Raw genomic sequence first — 27,157 nt, 5'->3', positions numbered from 1 at the left:
GTTTATGTACTCGGCGGCTTGGTGCTCCGGTGCCAAGATAGGGATATGGGTTCCGTCTACAGCCCCACCACAGTTAGGGAATCCCATTGCAGCAAAGCCATCCACTATGACCTGCACATTTCCCAGGGTCACTACCCTTGATATCAGCAGATCTTTGATTGCGTGGGCTACTTGCATCACAGCAGCCCCCACAGTAGATTTGCCCACTCCAAATTGATTCCCAACTGACCGGTAGCTGTCTGGCGTTGCAAGCTTCCACAGGGCTATCGCCACTCGCTTCTCAACTGTGAGGGCTGCTCTCATCTTGGTATTCATGCGCCTCAGGGCAGGGGAAAGCAAGTCACAAAGTTCCATGAAAGTGCCCTTACGCATGCGACAGTTTCGCAGCCACTGAAAATCGTCCCAGACCTGCAACACTATGCGGTCCCACCAGTCTGTGCTTGTTTCCCGAGCCCAGAATCGGCGTTCCACAGCATGAACCTGCCCCATTAGCACCATGATGCATGCATTGGCAGGGCCCATGCTTTCAGAGAAATCTGTGTCCATGTCCTGATCACTCACGTGACCGCGCTGACGTCGCCTCCTCGCCCGGTATTGCTTTGCCAGGTTCTGGTGCTGCATATACTGCTGGATAATGCGTGTGGTGTTTAATGTGCTCCTAATTGCCAAAGTGAGCTGAGCGGCCTCCATGCTTGCCTTGGTATGGCGTCCGCACAGAAAAAAGGCGCGGAACGATTGTCTGCCGTTGCTCTGATGGAGGGAGGGGCGACTGACGACACGGCTTACAGGGTTGGCTTCAGGGAGCTAAAATCAACAAAGGGGGTGCCTGTACATCAAGGAGTATTTCAGGCAGGACTGCACGGAGGGTTCCAATAAGAAATGGTGCACCTAAGTTATCGTTCTTATTGGAACAAGGAGGTTAGCCTGGCCTCTGATTGATACATGGCTAGATTTACCTCGCTGCACCTTCTCTGTGAGTGACTGCAGTGTGACCTAGAAGAATGAGTCCCCTAGACAGGGGAGGAGGCAAATGAGTACAAAACAAATCTGGTCTATTTCTTGTTCTGAGCCACTCCATCTATCTTTTACATCTTTGGCTGGCAGCAGACGGTGCAGAAGGACTGCATGCCATCCACATCTCATGGCTGCTCGGCAGAAGATGGTACAGTGCGACTGCTAGCCATCTTCATCTCTTGCCTGCCTGGCAGAAGATGGTACAGTACGACTGCTAGCAGTCCGTATCGCCTGCCCGCTCACCATAAGACGGTTCAATAGGACTGACTGCAGGACTAAAGAGAGTGACCTGGTCAAGTCACTCCAAATTTAGTCCCTGCGCCCATGTCTGCCCAGGCGCTCCCAGCCGACGTGGCCAGGAGCACCTCGGACACGACGAGGACGACTACCAGTCGTATTGCACCGTCTGCTGCCAGAAGGCAATGGGTTGCTGCTACTGTGCAGCAAAGCCGTACCGTGTCTGCCAGCACCCAGGAGACATAGGGTGACGGTTACCTGAGCGGACTCCATGCTTGCCGTGGTATGACGTCTGCACAGGTAACTTAGGAAAAAAGGCGCGAAATGATTGTCTGCCCTTGCTTTCACGGAGGGAGGGAGGGAACGGGGGCCTGACGATATGTACCCAGAACCACCCGCGACAATGTTTTAGCCCCATCAGGCATTGGGATCTCAACCCAGAATTCCAATGGGCATCGGAGACTGCGGGAACTGTGGGATAGCTACCCACAGTGCAACGCTCCGGAAGTCGACTCTAGCCTCGGTACTGTGGAAGCGCTCCGCCGAGTTAATGCACTTAATGCACTTAGAGCATTTTCTGTGGGGACACACACACTCGAATATATAAAACCGATTTCTAAAAAACCGACTTCTATAAATTCGACCTTATTCCGTAGTGTAGACATACCCTAAGCCTGCAGACTTTAGGATCTGTCCTGTAGCTGATGCTTTGAACTTCTGTGCCTCCAGTAAGGGGAAAAGAGAAAATGTTCCAGGAACTAATGAATTTGTCTCAAGAGAGGGCCCCGGAGGCAGAAGTGTGGAGGGGTGGTTTCTTGGAGCATTCACAAATGATCAAAGGGGAAGGACGGGGGAATGTATTGCCTTGGAGAGGGCCATGATTCAGACATTGCAGCAGCAAACAGCTATGGTGGTTAGTCTTTTTGTTAAAAATGTCAAGCACTGCACCCCAATCTTGCAATGTCCTGCAAACTATGGAGCGAACACCCTATTGATTGGGACCACCATTTCAGTCAACATAATTACAGGACTTTCCCACAGCAACCTGCCCACCCCCTGGAGGGGGGACAACCCTTTTGATTACATCAACTACAGGAGCTGAGCAATCCTTCGTTTGGCCATGCCTCAGTTCCATTAGTCTTAATTTTTGCACCACACTTCTGGTCAACTGTTCTTTTTGTTTTTTATTCAAGTAGTGTTCTATCTACGTTTAACTCATATTCATTTTCATAGAATCGTAGGACTGGAAGGGACCTCGAGAGGTCTTCTAGTTCAGTCCCCTGCACTCAAGGCAGGACTAAGTATTATCTAGACGATCCCTGACAGGTATTTGTCTAATCTGCTCTTAAAAATCTCCAATGACGGAGATTCCACAACGTCCCTAGGCAATTTATTCCAGTGCTTAACCATCCTGACAGGAAGTTTTTCCTAATGTCCAACCTAAACCATCCTTGCTGCAATTTAAGCCCATTACTTCTTGTCCTATCCTCAGAGGTTAAGGAAAACAATTTTTCTCCCTCTTCCTAGTAACAACCTTTTATGTACTTGAAAACTATTATCATGGCCCCTCTCAGTCTTCTCTTTTCCAGACTAAACCCATTTTTTTTCAATCTGCCCTCATAGGTCATGTTTTCTAGATCTTTAATCATGTTTGTTGCTCTTTTCTGGACTTTCTCCAGTTTGTCCACATCTTTCCTGAAATGTGGTGCCTGGAACTGGACACAATACTCCAGTTGATGCCTAATCAGTGCGGAATAGAGCAAAATAATTACTACTTGTGTCTTGCTTATAACACTCCTGCTAATGCATCCCTGAGTGATGGGGGTTTTTTGTTTTTGTTTTTCAACAGTGTTACACAGTTGATTCATATTTAGCTTCTGATCCACTATGACCCCAAGATCCCTTTCCACAGTACTCCTTCCTAGGCAGTCAGTTGCACACATACAAAATGGGAAATAATTGTTCCTTCGTAAGTGGAGTACTTTGCATTTGTCCTTATTGAATTTCATCCTATTCGCTTGAGACAATTTCTTCAGTTTGTTCAGATCGTTTTGAATTTTAATCCTATCCTCCAAAGCACTTGTAACCCCTCCCAGCTTGGTATCATCCACAAACCTTAAGTGTACTCTCTCTGTCATTATCTAAATCACTGATGAAGATATTGAACAGAACTAGACCCAGAACTGATCCCCGTGGGACCCCGCTCAATATGCCTTTACAACTTGACTGTGCACCACTGATAACTACTCTCTGGCTGCTGACACAAGGTGGTTTGTGCTTGGCAAGTTGCTGTAGTACGCAGTGCAGTACTCATGTTTAAGCCTACATTTTAGTCACGGGTATTTTTAGTTTTCCAGCCAGTTATGCACCCACCTGTAGTAGCTCCTGAGAAGGTCATGAGAGACAGTATTGAAAACCTTACTAAACTCAAGATATACCACATCTATCCACAATGCTTGTTACCCTGTCAAAGAAAGCTATTTTGGAGTAACTGAGCTGCATAATTTCATTGAGGTACAGTTCAACCCGGCCATTACATAACCTATTCTCTCCCCACCCCACCCCCCAACCCCCCAGTAGTATCTATTGTTAATAAAATCAATACATACTTCAGTCATTTCTTGATTATGGTACATTCATTACCTATATATTCATTACCTCCATCTCCAAAGTGGGAGCACAATGTGTCCATGACGGATTCTCTGACCGCTTCGGACATTCTGCAGAGATAGGTTTTCTGGCTCTCCATAACATTCAGAAAGTCTCTGATCTTTGATCTACCAACACCAAACTGGTTTGCTACTGCCAAGTAGCAATTAGGGTTGGTGAGCTTCCAGATGATGATTTCAACATGCTAGGGGGAACTCTCGTGTTGGTATTCTGCCACTGTAGCTCCAGGATGCTCTGCCCAGACTTCTAGGAGAGTGACCTTGCTGAAATTCTGCTGCCACTGCTGGCCATTCCAGTTCTGCCTCACTGTCCTGTTCTCCCCTCTCCTCTACATGGCGTAAAAAGATTTAAAGTAGTGGACAGTTGTCAAGACTGGTTCAGTTTAAGAGCTCAACCTTGACTGGGGCCTCTTAACTAAAGCTTTCCTCCAGTCTGTAATTCACGACTGTTTGTTTAGGTCATTAACCTGTTAACTTACTTAACATATCTTTATGGCTCTACATCCAGTCTTAACTTTTTTGCAATGGTTGACGGAAGTATTCCTTCCTCCCTATGTTCTCGCTAAGCTGTGTGGCCGTGCAGACACGCGGTGGGAGAGGCGCCTCTCCCATGACCCCGGAGCCGCCGCAACTGGCGAGAGGTGCCTCGGCTCCGCGGCTGCCGCAGCTGGCAAGAAAGACCCTGCGGCTGCGGTAGCATGAGAGGGCTGGGGGGAGTCCTCTCTCCCTGTTGCAGCCCCGGTGCAGCCTGTACTTCATCCCTGGTCCGACCCCAGAGCCATCACCCCTAGCCAGAGCCCTCACCCCCTGCACTCAATCCTCTGTCCCAGCCCTGAGCCCCCTCCCACACTCCAAACCCCTAATCCCTGGGCCCCACCCCAGAGCCCCAACGCTCTGCCCCATCCCTGAGCCCCCTCCCACACTCTGAACCCCTCGGCCCCACCCCCACCACACATCACTTCCATATTGGTGCACATAACAAAATTCATTCCGCACATGGATGTAAAAAATTAAAGGGAACATTGCTTCCTCCTCTTATTTTGCTTTGGTCAGCACCTTCTGCAGAGTACAAACCCATACTGTAACTTACAGCAGAACTCGTGTATTTGCATGAATACATTTGTAATACATGAGTTTGGGGACAAAATGGTAACCTCACTGCTTATAGAACTTTGTCTTTGTATACTGCTGCTCTTTTCTTGTTTCTTCCAGATTCAGTCCCAAAAAATGTTTGCCGAACAGGTTTTGAAAACTGCAACACTGTGATTAGAGGGTGTACTTCAAATCTTCTTTCCTCATACAGAAAACAGTTGGCTTACATCTCCATCCTCTCCATTTATTCTGGCTGGAGCCAGGCACACTAAATAGTGATTAAACAAAAGATTAAAATTCCATTTTTGTATGTTTGGCCATTTGAATGCTAATCGATTCCTTTGGCAGAATGTTAAGTAAAAGCATGGTAGACAACAGAAGGGGCTATTTACAGCAATCTGTCTAAATCCATTTTCAATGTATTGCTTAATGTGCCTTTCTACTTTAATTCATTTTCAGTGAAAATGAAGGATGGAAACAGAGGAAGGAGATTAGTTTACGACATAGCTACAAAAATACCACTAAGAAGTGATAAACAACGTTTTTAAGGAAAGGAAAATGCTTTAGGATAACCAGACGTTATGGGCTTGCTGTAGGAATTATTGGGTGAAATTCTATACCTGTTATATGGGAGGTTAGACTTGATTATGATGATCTAGCCTTGAGAGCTGTAAAACGTTTAATTTCTCTTTACAGCTGACTTTTTAAAAAATATACATAATTTTGCTCTGCCTCAATTTCTTGCTTTGCAAAACATAAAATTTCAAAGTTTAAGTAGGCCTTAGCCAAGAACTTAAATTTGCAGCTATAGTTTATACAGACAAAACCCCTCATCTGTAAAATGCTTATCTACCTATACTGCATATGCAGATTCTGTAAATACAGCTGTCAAAGAATGTCCTCCACCTTTCTAAACTAAAATTTAATTTTTTGAACAAGGCACAGTCATATTTATTCTCTTTGGCAAAATATGGTAATGCCTTTTGATGTGTAATTGAAGTTCATGGTAAGTACTGGTGACAAAACACAAGAAAACTTAGTTATACGCACAGATACATTTGTTTAAAATTTAAAGCTGAACTCAGTCCCAAAGATTTGTCTAGGTATTGCAGCATGCTCAGATTTAGTCTAGAGTTCCTGCTTACGGGGATGTTATCAACCTGCTTAATATCCATAATTTACTACTTAAAGATAAATTCCATGCAGCATCCCTGAAGGATGCCATTTAAAAAGCTACACAGTCTGCTCCTCCATTGTGTTTAGATTTCTGATGCTCAAATACTCTTTATAAAAAGTATTAAAGATGAATAAAAATACATTTGGCAAAATAACGTCAACATCGGCAACACTTATTAAATGGCCCCCGCAGCAAGATTAAGAGAAATAATCAACATGTTAGTAGTTTAACCCTCCCCCTCGCTTAAATCCATGACGTGTAGTCTGTCGTCCCACACCATGTGCTACTGTTAATTACATTTCATAACTGTGGAATTTGTAGCGTGGGGAGGAGGGAGATCGTATAATAAAAGGAGTTTTGACTGTTTTGGTAGCATTTATTGATAAATACACAACAGTGCAGTACACTGAAGAAGAAAAAAATCCCTCCCTGATCTTAATGACTCAGCTTCAGCAGACTTCTGTAGTTGGACTGATGTCATAGGCCTCATGTATTTTGAATATGTCAGCGTTGTGAATGCTGAGAAGTTTATTGAAACTATGGCAGACTACTTTAATGAGGCTGACTACTGCAACTAGTAAAAAAATAATAATAGCCTTCAAACATAGGGCATGTCTACACTTACCGGGTATCTACGCTGTGGTGATCAAAGCACTGGGGGTCAATTTAGCGGGTCTAGTAAAGACCCACTAAATCGACCACAGATCGTTCTCCCGTTAACTCCGGTACTCCACCAGAACAAGAAGAGTAAGGGAAGTCACCGAGAGAGCATCTCCTGTTGACACAGCACGGTGTAGACACTGCAGTAAGTCAACCTAAGCTAAGTCGACTCCAGCTACGTTATTCACGTAGCTGGAGTTGCATAATTTAGATCGACTTACCCCCCGTAGTGCAGACAAGGCCTTAACATTCAGTAGATATTGCTGATGTTGATGTGATTCTTGCCAAGGACTCTCAGCAACCTTATAAAAATATTTGAATGGTGACCTGCAAAACCTATGAAAATGTTGGTTGCTTGTAAGTGGCACAATTAAAGCAAATATTTGGAAACGTTTATCTGAATTCAGTGAAATGTTATGGAGTACTCCTGGTTGGGATTGAGTAATGTAATTTCTGCATCTCTGAAACCAAGAAGATCTAAAATATAGCATATGCTGTTATGATTTTATATCAGCTTTGCATTTGAGATTTACAATAGCTTTTATAAAGAAGTATGTGTGTCCAAAGCAGGTTAACATTTGTCTTTTTTTTGTGTGTGTGTGTGAATCCTCTCGAACATCCTAGTTTCACTATGCATTGATGCTAGGTGGAGGAAACAAGTAGGGGGACTAGAGAGAGAGGTGGATGACAAGTAGCCCTACGCTGCCCCCGCCCCCTCTCCCTCCTTTGGCAGTGCTGGTGTGAAACTGACTGAACCCTAGTTATGTCTAGAAGTGTGATCCTAGTTTGTTAAATTATAGACATGAGATTAGATAAAATTTCTAGATTGACTTTCAGTGATGCTTCTGTAACAGGTGTCAAATCACAGCAAACAATAAAATGGGTAAAGTAGCATGGTTCTCTGCTGTGCTGTGTAAGTCCAGAGTTTTATAAACAGGAGGCCAAAGAGGTTACTGACACAAGGTGGTTTGTGCTTGGCAAGCTGCTATAGTATCCAGTGCAGTACTCATGTTTAAGGCTCCGTTTTAGTCACAGGTATTTTTAGTAAAAGTCATGGACAGGTCATGGGCAGTAAACAAAAATTCGTGGCCCAGGCCAGCTGCACGGGCCGCTGCAGAAGTCACAGATGTCATGGAAGGTCACAGAATCAGTGACCGCTGTGACAGACATGGAGCCTTACTCATGTTCACACACACAGCCATGTTTAAAAAGAAAATGAAAAAACAAAGAAAACCACCTCACCCGCAAGGAAACTTTCCTATTTTGCCAACCATTTCCATAACTTGGATTGAGCAGGCAACACCCTGATAAATAGGGAGAGGCTAGTGAGCAGAACTGGCTTTTTTGAACAGTATGCCAAGAGAATAAAAATCCTGTAATATAATAGTGCATTTTAAGAGAACTTTGGAGAGACTGCCTGATGTTTGATATTGGTGGCATATTGTCTGGAAAATTGGAAGTAAATATGGTAGACAAGATAAACTGTTTTGCCCATTGTGGCAGAACAGCAAAGTGGGCTTAGTCATGCTGAAAACTCATTCAGATTTCTGTGCCAGAAATAACTCAGCTACTCCAATTTTTATTGCTCCTGCATCATCACTGGCCTGTCTTCCCTGTCTTCACCTCATGTTATCTGCCACTTCTTGATGAAGAACACATAAGATTTGTCCATGTAGAATGTAGCAATTGACCTTTATTCAGAAACACCAAACTATCACACGCAGGCCTGAGCTACAGCTCATTACCCAATATTAAATGTTGTCGTCATCACGGGTCAAATAATCTGAAGGGGAGTGTCACAAACTGTATCTGGAAGATAAGTTTTCCAGGGTTTTAACTCCTCGTTTTCACATGTCCCCTCCAAGTGCAGCCGCCTTCCCTAATGGGGTCTGAATGGACAGTAACATGTTCTTCTGTTACTTGTGAATTTTACAAATTGCTCCATCATAAGATCTATTAATAACCTCCTGAGATTAACCAAATAAGGCAAAGTAGGAGTATTCTCTTTGCTTACACTTGCCCCTACATATGGTTGTGAATTGTGGGGAATTAATGCTGCTGACAAGAAGAAAATTGAAGTCTTTGAGATATGGTCCTGGTGAAAACTTTTGTGTATCTGCTGGACGAAAAAGATGAATAATGGTTAAAAATATTGGAAAGAAGCAGACCCTGCTGTTGGAAGTCAATGGGCATCAACTTATGTGTTTTGTTTTTTTTTCATCTGTGTGCCTGAGGTAGCTACCTTTGAGAAAGTTGTCATGGAAGGAATGGTGGCAAATCACCATAGTATGGGACAGCCAAGCCAGAAAATACCTGAATGACATGTGGCAGATCACTGGAAGGTCAGCTGCTGAGTGCTCAAAGCTAGTGATGGATCAAGAAGGCTTCCATATGTTTTGCTATGTCACCAATATTCACTATACAGCTGAGGCAGCTTAATTTGATCTTCACGTTGTCTGAGTGCAGGTGGGGTGAGCAGGTGAGAAATAGCCCTGTGGGAAAGGGCTAATTCAGTTGCTGTCACTCAGGTCTTCAAGGGAAGAAGCCCTGGCATTTCAGAGCTAGACTAGTTGTTTTGTTTCTGCGTGCTGCCGTGAAACAGTCTGGGCAGAAGGTACATTCCTAATACTTCTTAAAAACCCTAGTCCATCAACAAATTTAGCTAGAGAGGAATGTTAGATTGTTGGTGATTTTATTCAGTTTGTGTCCTAATAGGTGTGAAATGTATATCTGAAAATATGTTAGCAATCTCTGCATTTGGACGGAGATCAGTGGCTGATAAAGGGATATTTATTGGTGGGAGGGAGAAAAGGCCATTTTCTCCAATAAGCAATATTTAAAGTAAAAGGTGAGCCATCACCTTTGGTGGTGGGAAGATATGCAAAAAAAATGGAGAAGATAGGCTGCAATAATTATAGAATCATAAGGTAGATGAAAAAGATCTGTTAGTTCACCTGGTCTATCTCCCTGCCGATGCAGGATTTACTCCACAGGAAGTTTTCCTACTAGTTTGTTTACGTTAATTTTAAATGTCCCAAACAATAAGTCTTCTGCTTCCCTTTAACAGTCTAACCGGCACTCATTTGTCAAGGTTTTTACTTAATTACATCCCCAGATGTAGTTATACTGCTGTATGCCATCCTAAATAATTCCTTTCTTTTCTTACTGTCTGCACACTATAAATATTTTCAGAGAATGTATCCTTATCCGCATCCTTGTCCATACTTAAGTCTCCTAATCTTTACTCATAAATTGACCACAGACATTCAGCGCTGTTGCTTTTCTTTGAACGCCCATCAGCTTGCTTTCCATGACATCATGCACCATGCAAGTAAAGCTACAATTGCTAACAGCAAGAGGTGAAAAATTCAATATACTACCTTGCAAACATTTTTATTCAAGGGGATTAAATGGGGTTTAGTAGTTAGAACACATAACTAGGACCTTTCTGTCTGCGATGGCCACGTTTCAGCTATGCTTCTGTGTGCCCATCTGCAAAATAGGTATAATCCTGATCTTACCAGGCTGCTTTGAAGATTGTTTAAGTCATTTTGTGATCCTAGACTGAAAGGCTCTGTTGTTGTATTGTAATGCATGGAAACGAATGGGTAACTATAGATGTGACTAGTGCAGCAGAGCAATTAGATATGGTTAGGGTTAAAATGGCAGCTGTTAGTGAGATTAAATTGGGATTTAGTCTCATGACATCACTTTGAACTGCAAGTGACATGTCTGGGTGTCCTAAAAATGTTAGCTTGGTCGAATTATACTTTGTTAGATGGACAGACTAAGTAAGGCTTAGATCACAGTTTTAGGATGCGTGTTCCATAGTTGCAGATTGCAGTACAGTACTTTGGTGCCCATTCAATTATGAATATTTATTGGGGTAAAAAGAGAAGAATGAAATGTTCCCAAGAACAAAATTTTCCCAAGACAAATGAAGGCATAAAAATGATGAGTTCATACATTTTAATTGTTTAAACAGATGAAGAGCCTCTGTTACGGGACTCCAAAACAGGCTTGTTATCAGATTGTGCAAAATGCTGGGCCCAAGATTTTTGTGTGTGTCCAGAATGTCCTGTGATCACTCCCCCAGTAGAATGCTGTAGACGCCTGCTGTATAGAGGAAGTAATGAAGCTGTTAATGTTAGTAATATTATGACATCCAAAGCACTAGCCCCAGCCATGCTTTTATTTTGTGATTCCTTAAGTCTCCAAGGCTGTATCTGTGAAGTGTGGAAAGAGGACCAAAGTGTTTGCAAATTTCTTATTGTAACGTGTAACTTGTGGAGTAGGTTTAGGAAAAAATCCAGCAGACTCATTCATAATGGAATAATAGGAGGGGGTTTTGCACTTTAGGGGAAGGGGCATTACTTGAGAGAGAGCAACTCTAGGCTTATGATTTGGAAGTGCTTATGCTTAATATTCTTACTATATTTCTGCTGCAAGTATTTTAATCTAAAGGCATCTTTTTTGTGTGTCTTACTTTACAGACTGTAAGCTGTCACATGTCTGCTTTTTAACAAAGGAAATATATCTTTCTACTGAAAAGATGCAAACAAAATAACCTCTTTTCACCCTGTTACTCTCCATATACACAAATATGTATATATCCACATACATACCATCTATACTCTAAAATTTCTCCTGCATAGAAAAGTGTACATTTTATTTTTAATGGAATGCATAATGCTATACTATGGAATTCACCATTCAGTACAAGAGGAATTTTAAAAAGCCAGGATTTTATAGATACTATTTGAGGTCTGCTAAACAACTGTTTCTATGATGTGGTTTCTACAAGTAATGCACTCATTTATACATATCGGTGTAGTATCACATGGAGAATGATTGGCAGACAAACTTTTTCTCTAACTTTTCAGATTTTATTTAGTCCCCTAAAATTCAGGCGAGAAACCTGGGGTGAGATTCATTAAGTCTCTGGCCCTGAATACCACAATTTCTATGTCTTGTACAGGTATCACCCTGCCCTTTATTCACCCCACCCCAGAAAAATGCCCTTGATGATTGTTCCTGAAACTTGAAAGCTACAGTGAAAAGGATAGATAATAGGGGCCATGTTTCATGTGAAAACTTGCTATTAAGTATTGAGAGACTGAAGTCTTCTTCAAGTTTTGTTTCCCCAATTTTATTCCAATATGGTAGTACAGTAGAACCTCAGAGTTAAGAACACCTCAAGAACAGAGGTTGTTTGTAACTCTGAACAAAACATTAGGGTGGTTCTTTCAAAAGTTTACAACCGAACATTGACTTAACACAGCTTTGAAATTTTACTATGCAGAGGGAAAATGCTGCTTTCCCTTTATTTTTTTTAACACGGTATTTTATTTGCCTTTCTATTTGTTGGTTTCTGCTGCTACCTGATTGTGTACTTCCAGGTCCAAATAAGGTGTGTGGTTGACTGGTCAGTTCGTAACTCGTGTGTTCATGACTCTGAGGTGCTACTGTATGCTAATTAGTAACGATTCTGAAATAGGTTGCCCATTATAAAGTTTTATTAGTTAAATAGGAAATAAGACCAGTTAACTTTTAATGTGAAAATGAGTTTTTGATGGACACTGCAATTTAAAGGTGCCCTTACTAACAGACATTACGCTCATTTTAAGTATGGTCCTACACCGCTGTACCATATTTAAAGATAATTATAGAACAGTGTTTTGGGGCAAGGAAAATCTTCTGCTGGACATAGCTGCAAATAAAAGCTGCCCCTTCTGCAAGTTCTGGTTCGGGCAAGGAGAAGTGGGTATTGGCTTTTCTCTTTGATGTGGATGGGTAAATGTGTTTCAAAGGTGTAATGGCTCTAATCTTGTGTGTATTAAAAGGGCTCGCATGTGAGGAAAAGGAAAGAAGTTTACTTTGATGATGGACAAAGGAAAAAGGACTGGCATGATAAAGAAGCTATAAGGAGGGACTTGGAGTGCACGGGTATGTGCTTATAAACTTATAACAACACTTATAAATGTATCTAATGTGGATCATAAAATGGTGTGGTCCCTTATTCAGCAGACTGAAGGGGGGGAACAGTATGCTCGTATGTTCTTAACACTGATCAACATCAGCTGCCTCTGTACCGCTCATGAGTGACAGGGAATGAGAAGCATTTTCGCCAGTCTCTTGAGTAGAAGATGGTGGCAGCACATTGGCACTTCAAGGGTGGGTGCTGTTTAAAAAATTATAAATGCCTTTACAGTTCTGACAAATATTGCGGACCCATGAAAGGAGAAACATTGTTTTGTAAAATCTACAAGCGCTGCCATTCTAGAGGAATCTGTTCTGTTTCCATAGTTTGACACGCAATTCGGAGTGCTTAAATTCTAATACAAAAGAGTTACAATGGTGAAGGACACTCAAACATGTGGAAATGTAAAGTTAAGGCTGCCTTGTTCACCTTAATAAAATGTTTCCAAGATTTCCCTTTTAAATGTTAGTAACCGCTTTGGGATGGGGGGTGAGGCTGAGATGAGAAATGTTTATACTATGTACAGGCACTCACATCTGTAAACCAAAAGAAACCTAATGGATCCAGCTTTGGTCCTATCAGTCTCTAATCCCCTCAATTCTGGCTTCAGAGTGAAGAGCTTAATTATTCATATTTGCACAGCTGAGTGTTTCTAGCAAAATATACAGTACCCATTAAAATAAATTGATGAAGTGAACCCAATGCTGAGAATTTCTTATAACTCGGAATATCAACTATGTACAAACAGTGTTGTTGAAGGAAGAATTTTCACAGAAAAAATGACTGCTTTTGTGTCAGTCTCTGGCCACTTAGACTGTGATTCGCCGTGATGATACAGGTTTATTTTGTATCTATCCATAGGAAATGGAGAGCAGGGAAAACCTTATCCGATGACTGATGCAGAGCAAGTGGACCAAGCATACAGGGAAAATGGCTTTAATATCTTTGTGAGCGATAAAATTTCTCTTAATCGCTCCCTTCCAGATATCAGGCACCCAAAGTGAGTATACACTTGGTATTTGTGGTAATGAAAGTCTAGATGCCCTAATTTGCCATTCCCACTAGAATTTATTCTATTTCTATATTTCATTTTTATGTACTGTTGGAGCCTCAACCCTTTCGGGAGGTAGCTACCTCCTGCCTCATAGATCACTTTTCATGCTGATTAAATTGTATACTGAAATGGCCACAACCATAGAACAATTAAAGCAACATTTTTATGGTCATTTCTCTACTGGAAATTGGATTTAAATGTCCAACTCACTTGACAACTGCACCAAAGAGCCATCAGATGGTAATGACTTGGTCACTAATTACCTGGGTCACTTTTGCATAAGTGACCAGTTGGAAGTGAGACTGTACAGTTCCATGAGCCATTAATTCCTCTTGGAAGTCTGACACAAACTAAGTTTCACAATCTTGAAACATCTAGGAAGGAAAACCAATTTTGGAGCATTCCAAAAAGATTGACTCATATTGTGAAGGGTCTATGAATTGAATTTTCTCAGATACTCAGGGCTTTATAATAAACTTCTCTTTCTAGGGATTATAAGCATGGCCACAAAGTAGCTCTAGTCAGAAACTACTTTTGACTGTTGAATTCAGCTAGCTAAGATGTCTTTCCTGTGGAGTGGCATCAAATTTTACTTCGTTTTTCTCTAATTGCTAAGGAGAAAATCCTTCATGTTCATGCAGTCGTGAAAGACTTAAGCCTTTCCTAAACAATGCCACAGAGTGCTTTTGATTATGGGGGGTATATGGTTCTTAGTCACTTTATAAACTTATCTTTTTAAATACTCGAGTGTAAATTTCTTCCATAGAAAGCTTTTTCAAACTTGATGGCAGTAATTTCATCTAGAAGTCTTGCAAACAAATTAGAAGCTAGGACTTTTTTAAAAATATTTTTTCTTTTTCTGTCTCAACTTTGCTATCTCATTATGAACATAACTGAGCTTCAGGCAACTTCAACTCTGCTAAACTGCATTTATTTGGATTGTTTTGGGCTTTGAGAATTTAAGTTTCAGATGGTACCTGAGGAATTAATGCATTGGCTCATGTTCCCTAATGTGTCACTAAGTTGCAGAATTAGCAATCGGAAATCAGTTACTTTGACTTTTTAAAAATGTTTAACTTCAGGCTCTGGTCCCTAGTTAAAATTAATAAGTGAGGTGTCTGGGTCACCAACAATTAAAGCTATGACTAATGATACCAATGCAGCTGGTTTTCTTGAGTTAAACTTCCCTTACCATAGCAAGTTATAATTATGTGAGTCTCAAGAAGAGGATAAACTGTACTGGATATAATTGATGTTAGGATTAGCTAGAGAAGTGAACCAGGGTATATTTAAAGGAGACTTGAAATGAAGGCACTAATGACCAAAAGTTTCTGGTGTGCATTTTCCCCTCCTTAAAAAGATGTATTTGGAAATGGAGTGTCTAGTGTTTTATAGTGATGTGATGAGGGCAATTTATAATGAAGTAAATGGGTAAGATGAAGTCTATAAGAGCATTTTCCAAAGAACTGAGCATGTTGTAGAATACTCTGAATTAATACCACCCCATTAATTTCTGGAATAGGAGCTGAAATTGGTTTTATATTCAGGAATATGCCCCAGGCAGAAGGTTATAGATTTAAGTTCTCACCAGATACAGCTTGTGTTGGCCTGTTAAACATAGAAGCTCTGGTACAGAGTGCTGGATCACCTTGAGCACCAGTAAGGTATAGATGCTCCCGGGTTATGCAAGACCCGATTTATTCAAATTCACACTTACGGAAAAGCTCCGTAAGCCAGAAATAGGATTTTCGAGTCACGGAAACTTTTGCATAATTACTGGTGTACGTTTCCGACTTACGTGAAATTTGAGTTACGCAAGGCTTTCCGGAACGGAACGATTGCATAAGTCGGGGAGCATCTGTATAGCTTTCTGGTTCTATTGCTCACTTTCCTCGTGTGCTGTAAACAGTATTCGAATAAGACATTGTGCTATATTGCACGCTAATGTTAGAGGGCTTTTAAAGGAATTGTAGAAATACCACCTGGAGAGAATAAACTTTGTTTGCGAACCTAACAGTGATAGCAGTTAAATATGACACTGATTATCCCCAGCCCCTCCCCATTTATAACCTTTTAGACTAAATAGCCTTATTCTGTCTCACCTGTAACTTCCCATATTATCTTTGCTTTCATCTGCTCTTTGCCAACTGTTGGGAGCTGCTAGTAGTAAACAGAATAGTACTTCTGTGTTGACTCTGTTCAGGTGTAGCTGGAGAGGATCAGTAAGAGTTTTTAATGAAGTTGAGCCACTAGAGCTTTCAAATAAACTATTTGTAGTCGTATTCTTTTTTTTTTAATTAGAGGAGGTAGCTGATCTGCAGTCCTGCTTTTTTCTTCCCCCCAGTAACTAGCAGATTTAACGGTGAACAAATGGGCAACAGATGTTTTCCTAATAATGATCAATTATTCTTGATCATAAAATTGCAATCGTTGTCTAAAACTTGTACAATAGTAGTCAGTGATTTATCTTGAATGAACTGTCACAGCAGAAGATTTTTACAAGACTCAAGCATGAGTTTCACAAGCTTTCACAGTGATGGAAGTAAATGCAAATCTTCCATACTGTGCTTTATAGTGATTGCTTGACACTGTCAATGTTGTTAAATCATATGAAAGCAATGGATTATACACCAGATAAGAGTGAACCGTGAATCCGTGAATTTTTGTTACATTGCTATCGCAGAGATGCCAGCCGTCCCTAATTTTCCATAATCCACCCAATTTGTGCTTGTAATTACAAAATTACTAATTTAGGCTTCAATGTGCTAATTTTGCAAGCACCCATTTTATAGTGTGTGTGTGTGAGACTTACCACCACTTTGGTTCAATGAATACGTCAAATAGCGCTGTGGCCACCAGGAGTGGTGGAGGTGGAAGTGTGCAGCATTCTTCTCCACTGATGCTCCGACAGCACAGTAAGGATCTGACAGGAGGCAAGCCACGGTGATTTTGAACGGGTCGGGGCTCTGCTAGATTCACCGCCCAAGCCACAGGCTGCATGTTGCATGCTGACTGCCCTGTGTGGACCCTGCTAGTGCACTCTCGGTACCAGCAGGGTCCACATGGGGAAGAATGCAGCATGCTGCCTGTGACTCGGGTGGTGAATCCAGCACCCCAAAATCCACAAACTCTCACAGTGGCTTGCCTCCTATTCAACCCTCACTGCACAGTCAGTGAAGGAGGAGAAGCTGCAGGAGGAGGAGGCAGCAGAGGAGGAAAGAGGTAATGCAACTGAGGATGGAGAAGAAGAGGAGGATCATCCCAGGAAGGCAGCCAGGCCCGCAAATGGCCAAGGTAATTAAAGGCCTTAGGGGCAGAGGAGGTCAGCTGTCCTAGAGTCAGTCCTCCTTTTCTCCTGTTCAGGGGTGGGGATTGGAGCAAAATGGGGGGGAAGCCCAGACCCTCTCCTTGGCCGTACATAGGGAGGGGATGGAGGGGGAGAGAAGTTGGGAAAAGGAAGAGATCCAAGTAATCTCCCTAATTCCTCCCTAACTTTTTTCATAAGCATCCCATAAAGTCTGAGTGCAAGGCTGGCATCTCTGCTATTGCTGTCTACAACAAAACCGTATGCAAGTCCCTGTGAGGAGATGCTGACGTTCCAGCAGCTTTTGCACATTCTTTGCTGCGTGCATTTGTGAGAAATGTGACAGTGTCTGTTTACTTGGTATGTTTATAACTTGTTTCATCCCTGTCTAGCTGCAATAACAAGCTGTACCTGGAGAAGCTCCCAAACACCAGCGTGATAATCCCATTCCACAATGAAGGATGGTCATCTCTCCTCCGGACAGTGCACAGCATCCTAAATCGCTCCCCTCCTGAGCTGATAGCAGAAATTGTGCTGGTGGATGACTTTAGTGACAGAGGTACAGTGACTTCCGATGTAGCATCTCTGCCTATAGCTACATAAACTACCTGACAAAATGCACAGAAGTATAGCAAAGAACAGTAGAGTATTCTCATCTGCCAAGAGCCAGCTTTAGGATTTTGGTGTCTCCAGTAACAGTCAGTTGACGTCGCAGTAAGACCTTCAACAGAGCAAGAAGCTGCATTTCCTGCAGCACTTGCGTTACTTTAGGTATTGGTGGCAACAGCGATTTTCACAACACTGAGCTTAGTCTGGGTGGTAAATAAGGAAAGTAAGTGCTATTAATGTATTCATCAGCAAAACCCTGTGAATATTGGGTTCTTAAACACTTCCTATTTTGGTTTCTTAACCAATCAAAAGTGACCTTTTTTTTAAATGGGATTTTCTTCCTTCATACAGAAAATAATTCTGTATTACAGAAAATATTAAAATTAATCTTGATGAATTGTTTTCATCCTAGAGACTTCATGGTTTAACATTTTTAGCTTTCCAGAAGTAAAAATAAATTTGGAAAATCCATAACCTTCGTAATACCCAGCTCTCATATTGCACTTTTCACCAATAGATCTCTGAGTTTTACGAAGGAGGTCAGTATCATTATCCCCATTTTACAGACAAGTAAACTAAGGCACAGTGGCATGTAGTCTTAGTTTTAGTCTCATAAGAATGGCCACGTTGGGTCAGACCAGTGGTCCAGCTACCCCAGTATCCAGTCTTCCAACAATAGCCAATGCGAGGTGCCTCAGAATGAACAGAATAGACAAACAAGTGATCCATTGTCTCGTCCATTCCCAGCTTCTGACAAACAGAGGCTAGGGACACTCAGAGCATTATGTTGCATCCCTGTCCATTCTGGCTCATAGCCATTGATGGACCTATCCTGCAGGAACTTATCTAGTTCTTTTTTTGAACCATGTTATAGTTTTGGCCTTCACAACATCCCCTGCCAAAGGAGTTCCAAAGGTTGACTGCATTGTGTGAAGAAATACTCTCCATTTCTCTCTCCCCTTCTCCGGGCACAAAAAACACCAAGCAATGAAGAATCGCATTGTCCATTTACATCCTGATTTGGATTTATACTGACGTACCTGAAAACCCTTACAGTGATAGATTAAGTATAACCCATAAACAATATTAAGTCTCCATTCTGTATTCGCCACATGGCTCTGTTTATTCTGGAACAGAAATTGTACTGCACAGCAAGAATTCAACAGTATAGTGTAGTGTGTGTGGTCACCTGTGTTCATTTCTATAGGCTAATAAGGGCAGAAGCTGGAGATAAGCCCGACACAAAGTGGCATTAGGTTTTTACACAAAAAGGGAATGGCCTTAAATTTGATGACTCTGATGAAGAACCATAGTGGGCCAAGCAAATAAATAATCACCAGCATGATTCATCAGCAACACAAATACTGCAAGTTTTGTTGTGGTTGCAGCCCTGGTGCTTAATTTGTCATAGAATATCAGGGTTGGAAGGAACCTCAGGAGATCATCTAGTCCAGCCCCCTGCTCAAAGCAGGGCCAATCCCCAATTTTTGCCCCAGATCCCTAAATGGCCCCCTCAAGGATTGAACTCACAACCCTGGGTTTAGCAAGCCAACGCTCAAACCACTGAGCTATCCCTCCCCCTAAATAATATATGCTATTGGAGCTGGAATTATCACGGCTGCTGGCACCAGGCTTGCCCTCCAATGGATCCTCGTTAAAGGATTTAAAGTGTACTCATTCCAATTACAGGGCCTCGAAAGAGTCCTGTATTGTTATTTTTCGTCACTACCACCCCGGGTCGGGAGTCGGTAATTTGCGCGCCTGCTGCCTTCCTTGTAATGAGATTGGCACAACTGCCAAAATAACTTGTTCCTTTGGATCTGCTTGGACCACCATATGCAATGCTATATTAAATTAAACTGTGATTTAACTACTTAAGATAAAGTGAGGGCTAGTAACCCTCACGCTTCATGGCCTAAAGTGACCATTAGATGGAAGAAATAATTCCGCTAACCTCTTTTATGTTGCAGTCTGAAGTCTCACGTGGAGTTTGTACCTTCTCTGAAGCATCCAACATTAGCCAAAATCTGAGATGGAGTTCTGGCCTTATGGGCTCATCAGTCTGGTCTAGCAATTCTTAAGGGTTTTTTTCCCCATTTTAATGATCAAAGAACAAGAAGGTAATTACTTTATGCTGCAAGGTGTTTTTTTAACAAGATCCTTCCATCTGGAATTACACAAGGAACACAGGGCTCTCTCCGTGAGAGTGCTATTATGAGAAGCATTTCCAGATAAAAATCTTGAGGGTGAGAAATAGCTGCTATGACTGATTCTGAAGCTCCTGTAAAAGCATTAACTCAAACACCGATCAGTGGTGCTCTGACCCATATTGACTTCGAAATGCTAAGTGTTGCCCTCCTCTACAGTCCTTCTCCTGAAGTGTAACTTTCACTAGCTAGCAGGCAAAGCCTGGTAGTTTGAAAAGCTCATTAGGCTATAGATATATGGCATCGATGTTTAAAGTATTTTGAGACTGTCAGAAGAAAACACATTTTCAGCAAGCCCTCTTTTCTTCATCTTGGCATAAAAGATTAGGAACAGGAAAGTGAAATCGGGTCATTGGATCGACCCTCATGCTGTAACCAGATCTGCATTACATAAATAAGTTTTATTTTCCACACCCTACTTAATCATTGTTGATGGGCATTGTTTCTGCCCCTAAGTAAGTTTTTTTGTTTTTCTTTTAAGTTTCATTCCTCTGTTTATTCTCCTTTTCTGCACAGTGGCATTCCCTGCTGATCCCAGCTGCTTTTTCCGGTGACTGGTATTCTTTCTTCACCACACTGAAGTAATTTCCAAATCCCTCTCTGTCCCTAAGTAGACTTTTTCAAAGTTTTGAGGAGGCAGGGGCAGCAACAAATCCTTAAATGTGTGATCTTCACTTGAAAGTCAGAAAGCCCTGTTTTTTTAGGGGTAGAGGGGCGTGTAATTTAAAAAACTTACTCAAAATGCTTGGCTCTGGGACTGAGAATTCTTGCAAAGTTAACAGCTGCATAATGCGTGTCTCTCTCCCTCCAGTGGAGATTTGTCCTTAAACATTGCACTTAAAAGTTTACATAGCTTCCTTGGGCTTGGATCCAATTAGAACACTGTTCTGGCCACGTGCTTATACCAATGTTAAGATGGACAAGAATTGAAGACCTTGTCTTACGTCAAGTTATGACAGCTCACTGGGCTGTGCCAAAAATAAAACCAAACCAGTGGACACTTACATAAAAAACAGTCCTTAATTTTTTTTCTGTCTTTCTAAAACATGAGTGAACTAGTACTATAGAAGTCAAGGAACTCATGGTAGTGCCTTGAGCCAGGGATACGTGGGACTAAGATGCTCTCTCCACGTGGTGGTCCTGGCATGAGCTCCATAAATCTCTCCCAGTTCACCTCTCCTGAATTGCAGACCTGTTTATAATTAGATGCTCCAGCTGAGATCAGGACCCCATTGCGCTAGGTGCTGTGCAGCGAGTGAATGACAACCCTGCCCCGAAGAGCTTACCGTCTAAATAAGCCAGGCAGGCAAAAGGTGGTGTGGAAAGTGACTTGCCCGAGATCATACAGCAGGTCTGTGACAGAGCACCAATTCTGCATCTCTTTCTAGTCCTGCATGATGCCCAAAGCCACTAAAAAGTATCACTTTGACCCCTTCTCACCACAGCCTGCAATAATAAACTATATTTTTAGGGTTGGCTTAAGAGGATTTTGCCAACAGATCACCCCAACCCAAGTATGATTGAGGTAGTAAAATATCAAATGTGTTCTGCTTGCACCTCGAAGCAAGGAAAGTTTAGAGGAGTGTCTAAACAGCCCTGCCAGACCTTTTTGGTATAAGTCTATTTTGTAGTGATATACTTTCGAAAAGCTGGGCAACCCTAGTAAGCCTATCATACCCAGTGTTGAGGTTCTGTGTGCTTAGCACTGAATCACAGTGAGCTTGCATTCAGCTTGAGCTGGGAAAGTCCCTGAGGATTTCCATATATGTGCTGCAGTCTTATCCATACCTTCATTTTAGCAGAAGTTGTCTAGAGAATACTGCAAGCAGTGAGACTGTCTGTTTTCCTATCACTTACATTTTTGGCTTATTTTAACACTGTTTACTCAGTCTCTTCATAGGAAGTGAATCTTTGTATTTCAACCTGAAAATGTTACTGCAGAGGATTCCATCTGTGACTACCATAGTTGATGTGGTAACTTGGCTACAGCTGCCAGGTGTTAAATCCCTCTTACACTTTTAATCTGTGTTCAGCTTTGGACAGAGGGACTGTTCGGGAATTTCTAGTGCTGAGAAGTGGGATGGGAAGTCACCAGTGAGCAGGTGAAAGTAGATAAGAAATTGAAGAAATATAGGGGAAAAAATGGGGGTGGTGGGGTGTTTGGATTTGGTGGCTGCCAAATTTTGTTCCAGAGGACACCGTTAAAGGCAACTGTGTTTTTTGCATTAGTGAAGCCCTTAGACTAGTGAATCATTATCTGGACGTGTCATCAAAGAACTATTTATTTCTTAACTTAAAGAGGGAGACAATTCTGTGACCTATAGCAGTAAACATTTTTCAACCAAAAAAGGTTACCCTGACAACAGTGCATTTTAATGTGTTCCAGCAAAGGCCTTACTAAGCAGGATTTTTGAAATGTTTAATTTATTACTCATTACAGTACCTCCCTCTTATACAAACACAGTGCACTGTTTTTTCATCCTGCTTTTCCCATGCCTGTAGTATCATAGATCAGATCAAAATCTATTCTTATAAAGCATATGGTAGCCAATAACTAGCAAGAGAGTGAAGTTACAGTAGAAAAGGCTAGCTGTCTAAATGATCAATGTGGCACTCTTTCTTAAAGTACATTAAACATTTTACATGAGTTTTGAACTGTAGACAGAGGATCCTGTTTGCCATGAGTGTAGAGCATGTCATGCTTAAGCAACTGTTCTTGCTGGCGCATGTCCCTTCTCTAGCCTGAGAGCCATTTCATGGCACTTTCTTCTTCACTAGGCCATTGTCTCATATATTCTAAAGGGGTGCCAAAGAATTTCAAAGTAGTAATTATAGTTCTTATTTTAGACCATGACTGTGACTTATTACTATATTGTGAGGCTGCTTCCACCTTCTAATAGCTAGTTTCTAGCATCCAAGTAGTATTCCTGATAACATCACCAAAGTCTCACGTCCCTCATACTCTTTAGCCACGAATCTAGTTCTTGGACATGCTTGCAATATAAGCATTGACTTTTAGCAAGAATTGCTGATGATTTTGACTTATAGAAAAATGTACGTTCCTCCAGTTGGCTGCATCAAACACTTCGGGGGGGGGGGGGGGTGTTGAAACATGGGAACTAACCTGCCCAGCAGCATGTGCCTCTTAATAAAAATTTGTTGTTAAGTTTAGAATGTAATAAGATGAAACTCTCAGGTCGTGTGAGTTCTGCTGCAAACATATCTCAACTTGATTATTTCAGGTGGCCACACATGTAGTAACATCGATCCTTATGGGTAAGCAGAGATCAAAATGTGAATTATGACTTCACAATTCCTGATCATAAATAAATGCTTAGCTATGGCAGTTCTTTGTGGATTTATGGCTATTTAATTTCATTCATTAATTCTAATGATCTGAGTTAAATTATTAAGCTCTTTCATATCCTAGTTGGCAGGGCCTTAATTATATCCCTTGTTATCAGAATGGCCCTAAGAAAAATAAAACACTATTCCTTATTTTCATGTATATCACTCTTCTCCTGGGGACCGTCAGATGTAGAATTTGCATGCTTTCTGATTACTTCATCATAGTGCTGTTGACTAGTAAATGAGTATATTTGTCCTAATAGACTATGGGGGGAGAAGTTGTTAAGGTGCAGGTCAATTTGAAACATAGCTTGTTTTCTGCTAGTCCTCATGACCTTTTTTTTTAAAAGTTGATTGGGGCACTGGATGGTTTAGTGCAGTCAGTAAAAGTGGAGGAGCCACTTGCCTCTAGATCACCAGTTTGAATCTGACTCCAGCTGCCAAGAGACCAAAAGTCATGATCCATCGGCTGTTTGGTCTGGGTGAATTGAATTGATGGTCTCTGTGTATGTGCTCGTACTCAGGCATCCCTGTTGCATGAATCGCCCTCAGGATTGCATCTGTGTTCTTGTGAGGTCCAAGTTCAAAAGTGGAATGCGAGTGGTGTTTGCACCGCCACCTCACTCGTGCAGGTGGGATCTTGTCTTTCCAGGCCAGAGTCAGCACATCTGGAGAGGGCAACAGGTGAGTAGTTTGTCCTGCTGCTGCCTCTTACACTGGTTTTGTGGTTAAATGGGACTTCAGTTTTGAGTGCCGTCGTGACAGAATCTTTCATGAGTTTAAGAACTTTAAACTAATGAGCTTAGTCCCCACTGTGTGTGGTGATTTTGGTACCTGTTGTGCATGTAGGCAAAAACCATATGTCCTCTTTTTCCAGTGAGTGGCTTCTTTATGGACATTTTTTATCTTGGATCAGAAAACTGAATGGTACCTTCCCCATGCTTGTCCAGACTTGAACCTCAGGCCCAGCCAAGCGCCACTCGGCACAAGACCGAAGGCAGCAGAAGGGCAGTGCAAACTATGGCCTTCTCCATTCCCTCAAATCCTGGGATGGGCCAGGGGCTGAATTAGCCTCCAGTTCCAGTGTCAGCAGCCTCACTGCAACACCAGAGAAGGCGAAGAGACGATTCTGTAGTGAGGTTGTGCAGCCCAGTCTGACCACATCTCTCTCTCATGCTGATTCTCTCAACCATCGTACATAGCTGGTGTGGTGGAGCCTTCTACAACTGCGGGACAATCTTCTTGTGCTGGCAGTCAAATTCTACTGTTCCGTTAGTTGCTCTCCTTGTTCACGTTGGATTATAAGCAAAGCCTCTTCCAGCTAGAGACTAGATTTGAATAGCAGCAAAATGCCATTTACAGGGAAGAAACTTCAGAGAGTTAGTATTTTGAAACATCTTGGAAGATTACACCTAGTCAAACAATACGCTTGTGGCCATATGTGCCCGCTTACTCAGATCCCGGGAAGTGCTCGACCCCTGCTCTGTCCCACTCCACCCTTTCCTCCAAGCTCCATCCTCTGCCCCATCTCTTCCTGCCTCATTCCGCCCCCTGCCCCTGCTCTGCACCCCTCCTCCCCCAGCATGTCCTGCACGCTGCTGAACAGCTGATCTGCGGTGGGTGGGAGGCACTGGGAGGGAGGGGAGGAGCTGATCGACAGGGTCCCCAGCGGGTGGGAGGCACTACAGGGGAGGAGGAGGCACTGATCCGCAGGTCTGCTGGTGGGTGCTGAGCACCCGCTATATTTTTTTTTCCTGTGGGTGCTCCAGCACCTATGCTTGTGGCAGTCCATACTTCTCATTGCCACAGTCGTCTTGGATCAGAAGTAGTCAGTCATCAAGTCGGTCATCAAAAGGAAAGTCAACTTATGAAAGCAAAATGTTACAATAATTGCCAGCATTTAAATTTTTCTGTCTGAAATGAAACAGCATTGGATTTGTCAGCCCTTTCTTTGATGAAAAAGATGGTGGGGTTTTTTTCCTTTCACCTTTCATGCCATTAGAAATTTTTACATTATTCAATTCGTTGAATCTTTGTCTGCCACAAGGCTGTAATGTAATTGCTGAACATAATTTAAAGAGCTGGATCACTGAGTAAGCAGTCTTTTAAAAAAAAAAATACTATGTGCAGAAAAAAAGATATATTTATGTAACAGAGGTGGTTCAGAACGACCTCTGATAATCCTACTTACTGTACCATGTAGCTCCATAGAAGTGAAATTAGTGGCTGCTGCTTAGTGTTGAAATAATGTTGTACATCAGTCACTTATTTTGATACTCAATCATCTGGATATTCACTGACAGCCCATTCTTACCCATTTTTAATACTGCTTTTGTGTAAATGGCTGGGTGTTTTAAATAAGGTATTGTCCCTTGTTAAGACACGACAGTCATAGTTTCACTAAAAAGTCATGCAGAGACATATCTTTAAAGCTTTTACATGTTGTTAAAAACACCACATTAATGCAGTGAAAGTTGATCGAGGATTCGAAACACTGGAATCTCCAAAAGTTAAGGCTCCTCTGGAAAAGTTTATTGTCATGTTGCCAATTTTGCCATTTTATTGGGTTCGTTAATTATTGTATTTCGTTGAGATTTAACTTCTACAAATACCTTGTTAGATGTAACTCTTGTGATGACATAATTGTTCTAACCACTACTTGACCTCAACTGACTGCTATTTCGACTTGTTCAGCCTAATATTGCAATGAGACACTTGATACGAGCCTCATGTTGATTACAGTATATAAAGCCCTACTTGTTCTGGGACCCAGTTATCCAAGAGACATGCCTGGAGAGCAAGTTTTTTGTTTTGTTTGAAGAATCTTATCAATTGGTAAGTACAGCAAATTGGAAATCAGGACATCTAGGTTCTATTCCTTTGGGACAGCTAGGTCTCTGCTTGAGCATCCCATTATCCTTGCACCTTCAGGAAGCTGGAACCAAATACATTCCCCTCTCTGTTTCCAAAAAGTATGCTATTTCCTTTGGGCTCTTTCAGTATAGCTTGATACAGCAGAGTACTTCTTATATGTTTCTCTTTACCTCCAAAAATTTTGTTCACTCTGCAAATTGAGCTGTCCTGGGAATATTTATTGTCCTAGTATTCTGATTTTTCCTTCCATTTCCACCCCACCTCTTCCAGGTTTTATTTGACCAATAAAGTGTGCAGTGAGGATTATAGCTGTTCTTTAACGGGGCGCTAGTGTTAGTAAACTAGCTTAACTCCCTCTCTGAGAGGCATCTTTTTAAAAAAAAAAAAAGTGGTGCGAGCTGAGGACCCTTCACCCCTCATAAATAGCAGTTTGTCAGGGTTTCCTCCCCACTCTGAACTCTAGGGTACAGATGTGGGGACCTGCATGAAAGACCCCCCTAAACTTATTTCTACCAGCTTAGGTAAAACTTCCCCAAGGCACAAACTTTTTGCCCTTGGGGGATACGCTGCCACCACCAAGTGATTTTAACAAAGGATCATGTACAGCATCGATCAAAAAGGCTAACAATATTTTCAGCACTATTCGGAAAAGGAAAAAATAAGGCAGAAAATATAATTCAACTAAATAAATCCATGATGTGTCCACACCTTGAATACCGTGTCCAGTTCTGGTCACCCTATCTCAAAAGGATATAGTGGAACTGGAAAAGGTTCAGAGAAGGGCAGCAAATATGATCCAGGGTATGAAACAGCTTCCATATGAGGAGAGAGGGGAAAGATTAGAGTTGTTCATCTTGGAAAAGAGATGACTGATGGTGTTGTGATGAAGCTCTATAAAATAATGAGTAGTGGGAAAAGGTGCTTAGAGAAAT

The 27,157-nt window shown here is 41.9% G+C and overlaps 1 protein-coding gene and 1 long non-coding RNA gene across 4 annotated transcripts in view; one reads left to right on the top strand and one right to left on the bottom strand.

Moving 5' to 3' along the window:
• GALNT10 (polypeptide N-acetylgalactosaminyltransferase 10) overlaps window positions 1–27,157 on the top strand; it is a 127,191-nt gene that overhangs the window by 44,205 nt on the left and 55,829 nt on the right. For all 3 annotated transcript variants that reach the window (XM_048862389.2, XM_048862386.2, XM_048862387.2), the window contains exons 2-4: window positions 12,693–12,795; window positions 13,691–13,829; window positions 17,580–17,746. In XM_048862389.2, coding sequence (XP_048718346.1) covers window positions 12,693–12,795; window positions 13,691–13,829; window positions 17,580–17,746 — 409 coding nt within the window. The remainder of the gene's footprint in view (window positions 1–12,692; window positions 12,796–13,690; window positions 13,830–17,579; window positions 17,747–27,157) is intronic.
• Window positions 5,160–27,157, bottom strand: part of LOC125641876 (uncharacterized) — an 89,568-nt gene continuing 67,570 nt past the window's right edge. The window contains exon 3 of the long non-coding RNA XR_007358178.2: window positions 5,160–5,280. This is a non-coding gene — a long non-coding RNA (uncharacterized LOC125641876). The remainder of the gene's footprint in view (window positions 5,281–27,157) is intronic.

The sequence above is a fragment of the Caretta caretta genome, chromosome 8 (assembly GCF_965140235.1).
Source record: "Caretta caretta isolate rCarCar2 chromosome 8, rCarCar1.hap1, whole genome shotgun sequence".
Classification (NCBI taxonomy): Eukaryota; Metazoa; Chordata; order Testudines; family Cheloniidae; genus Caretta; species Caretta caretta.
This window is presented reverse-complemented; position numbering and strand designations above follow the sequence as displayed.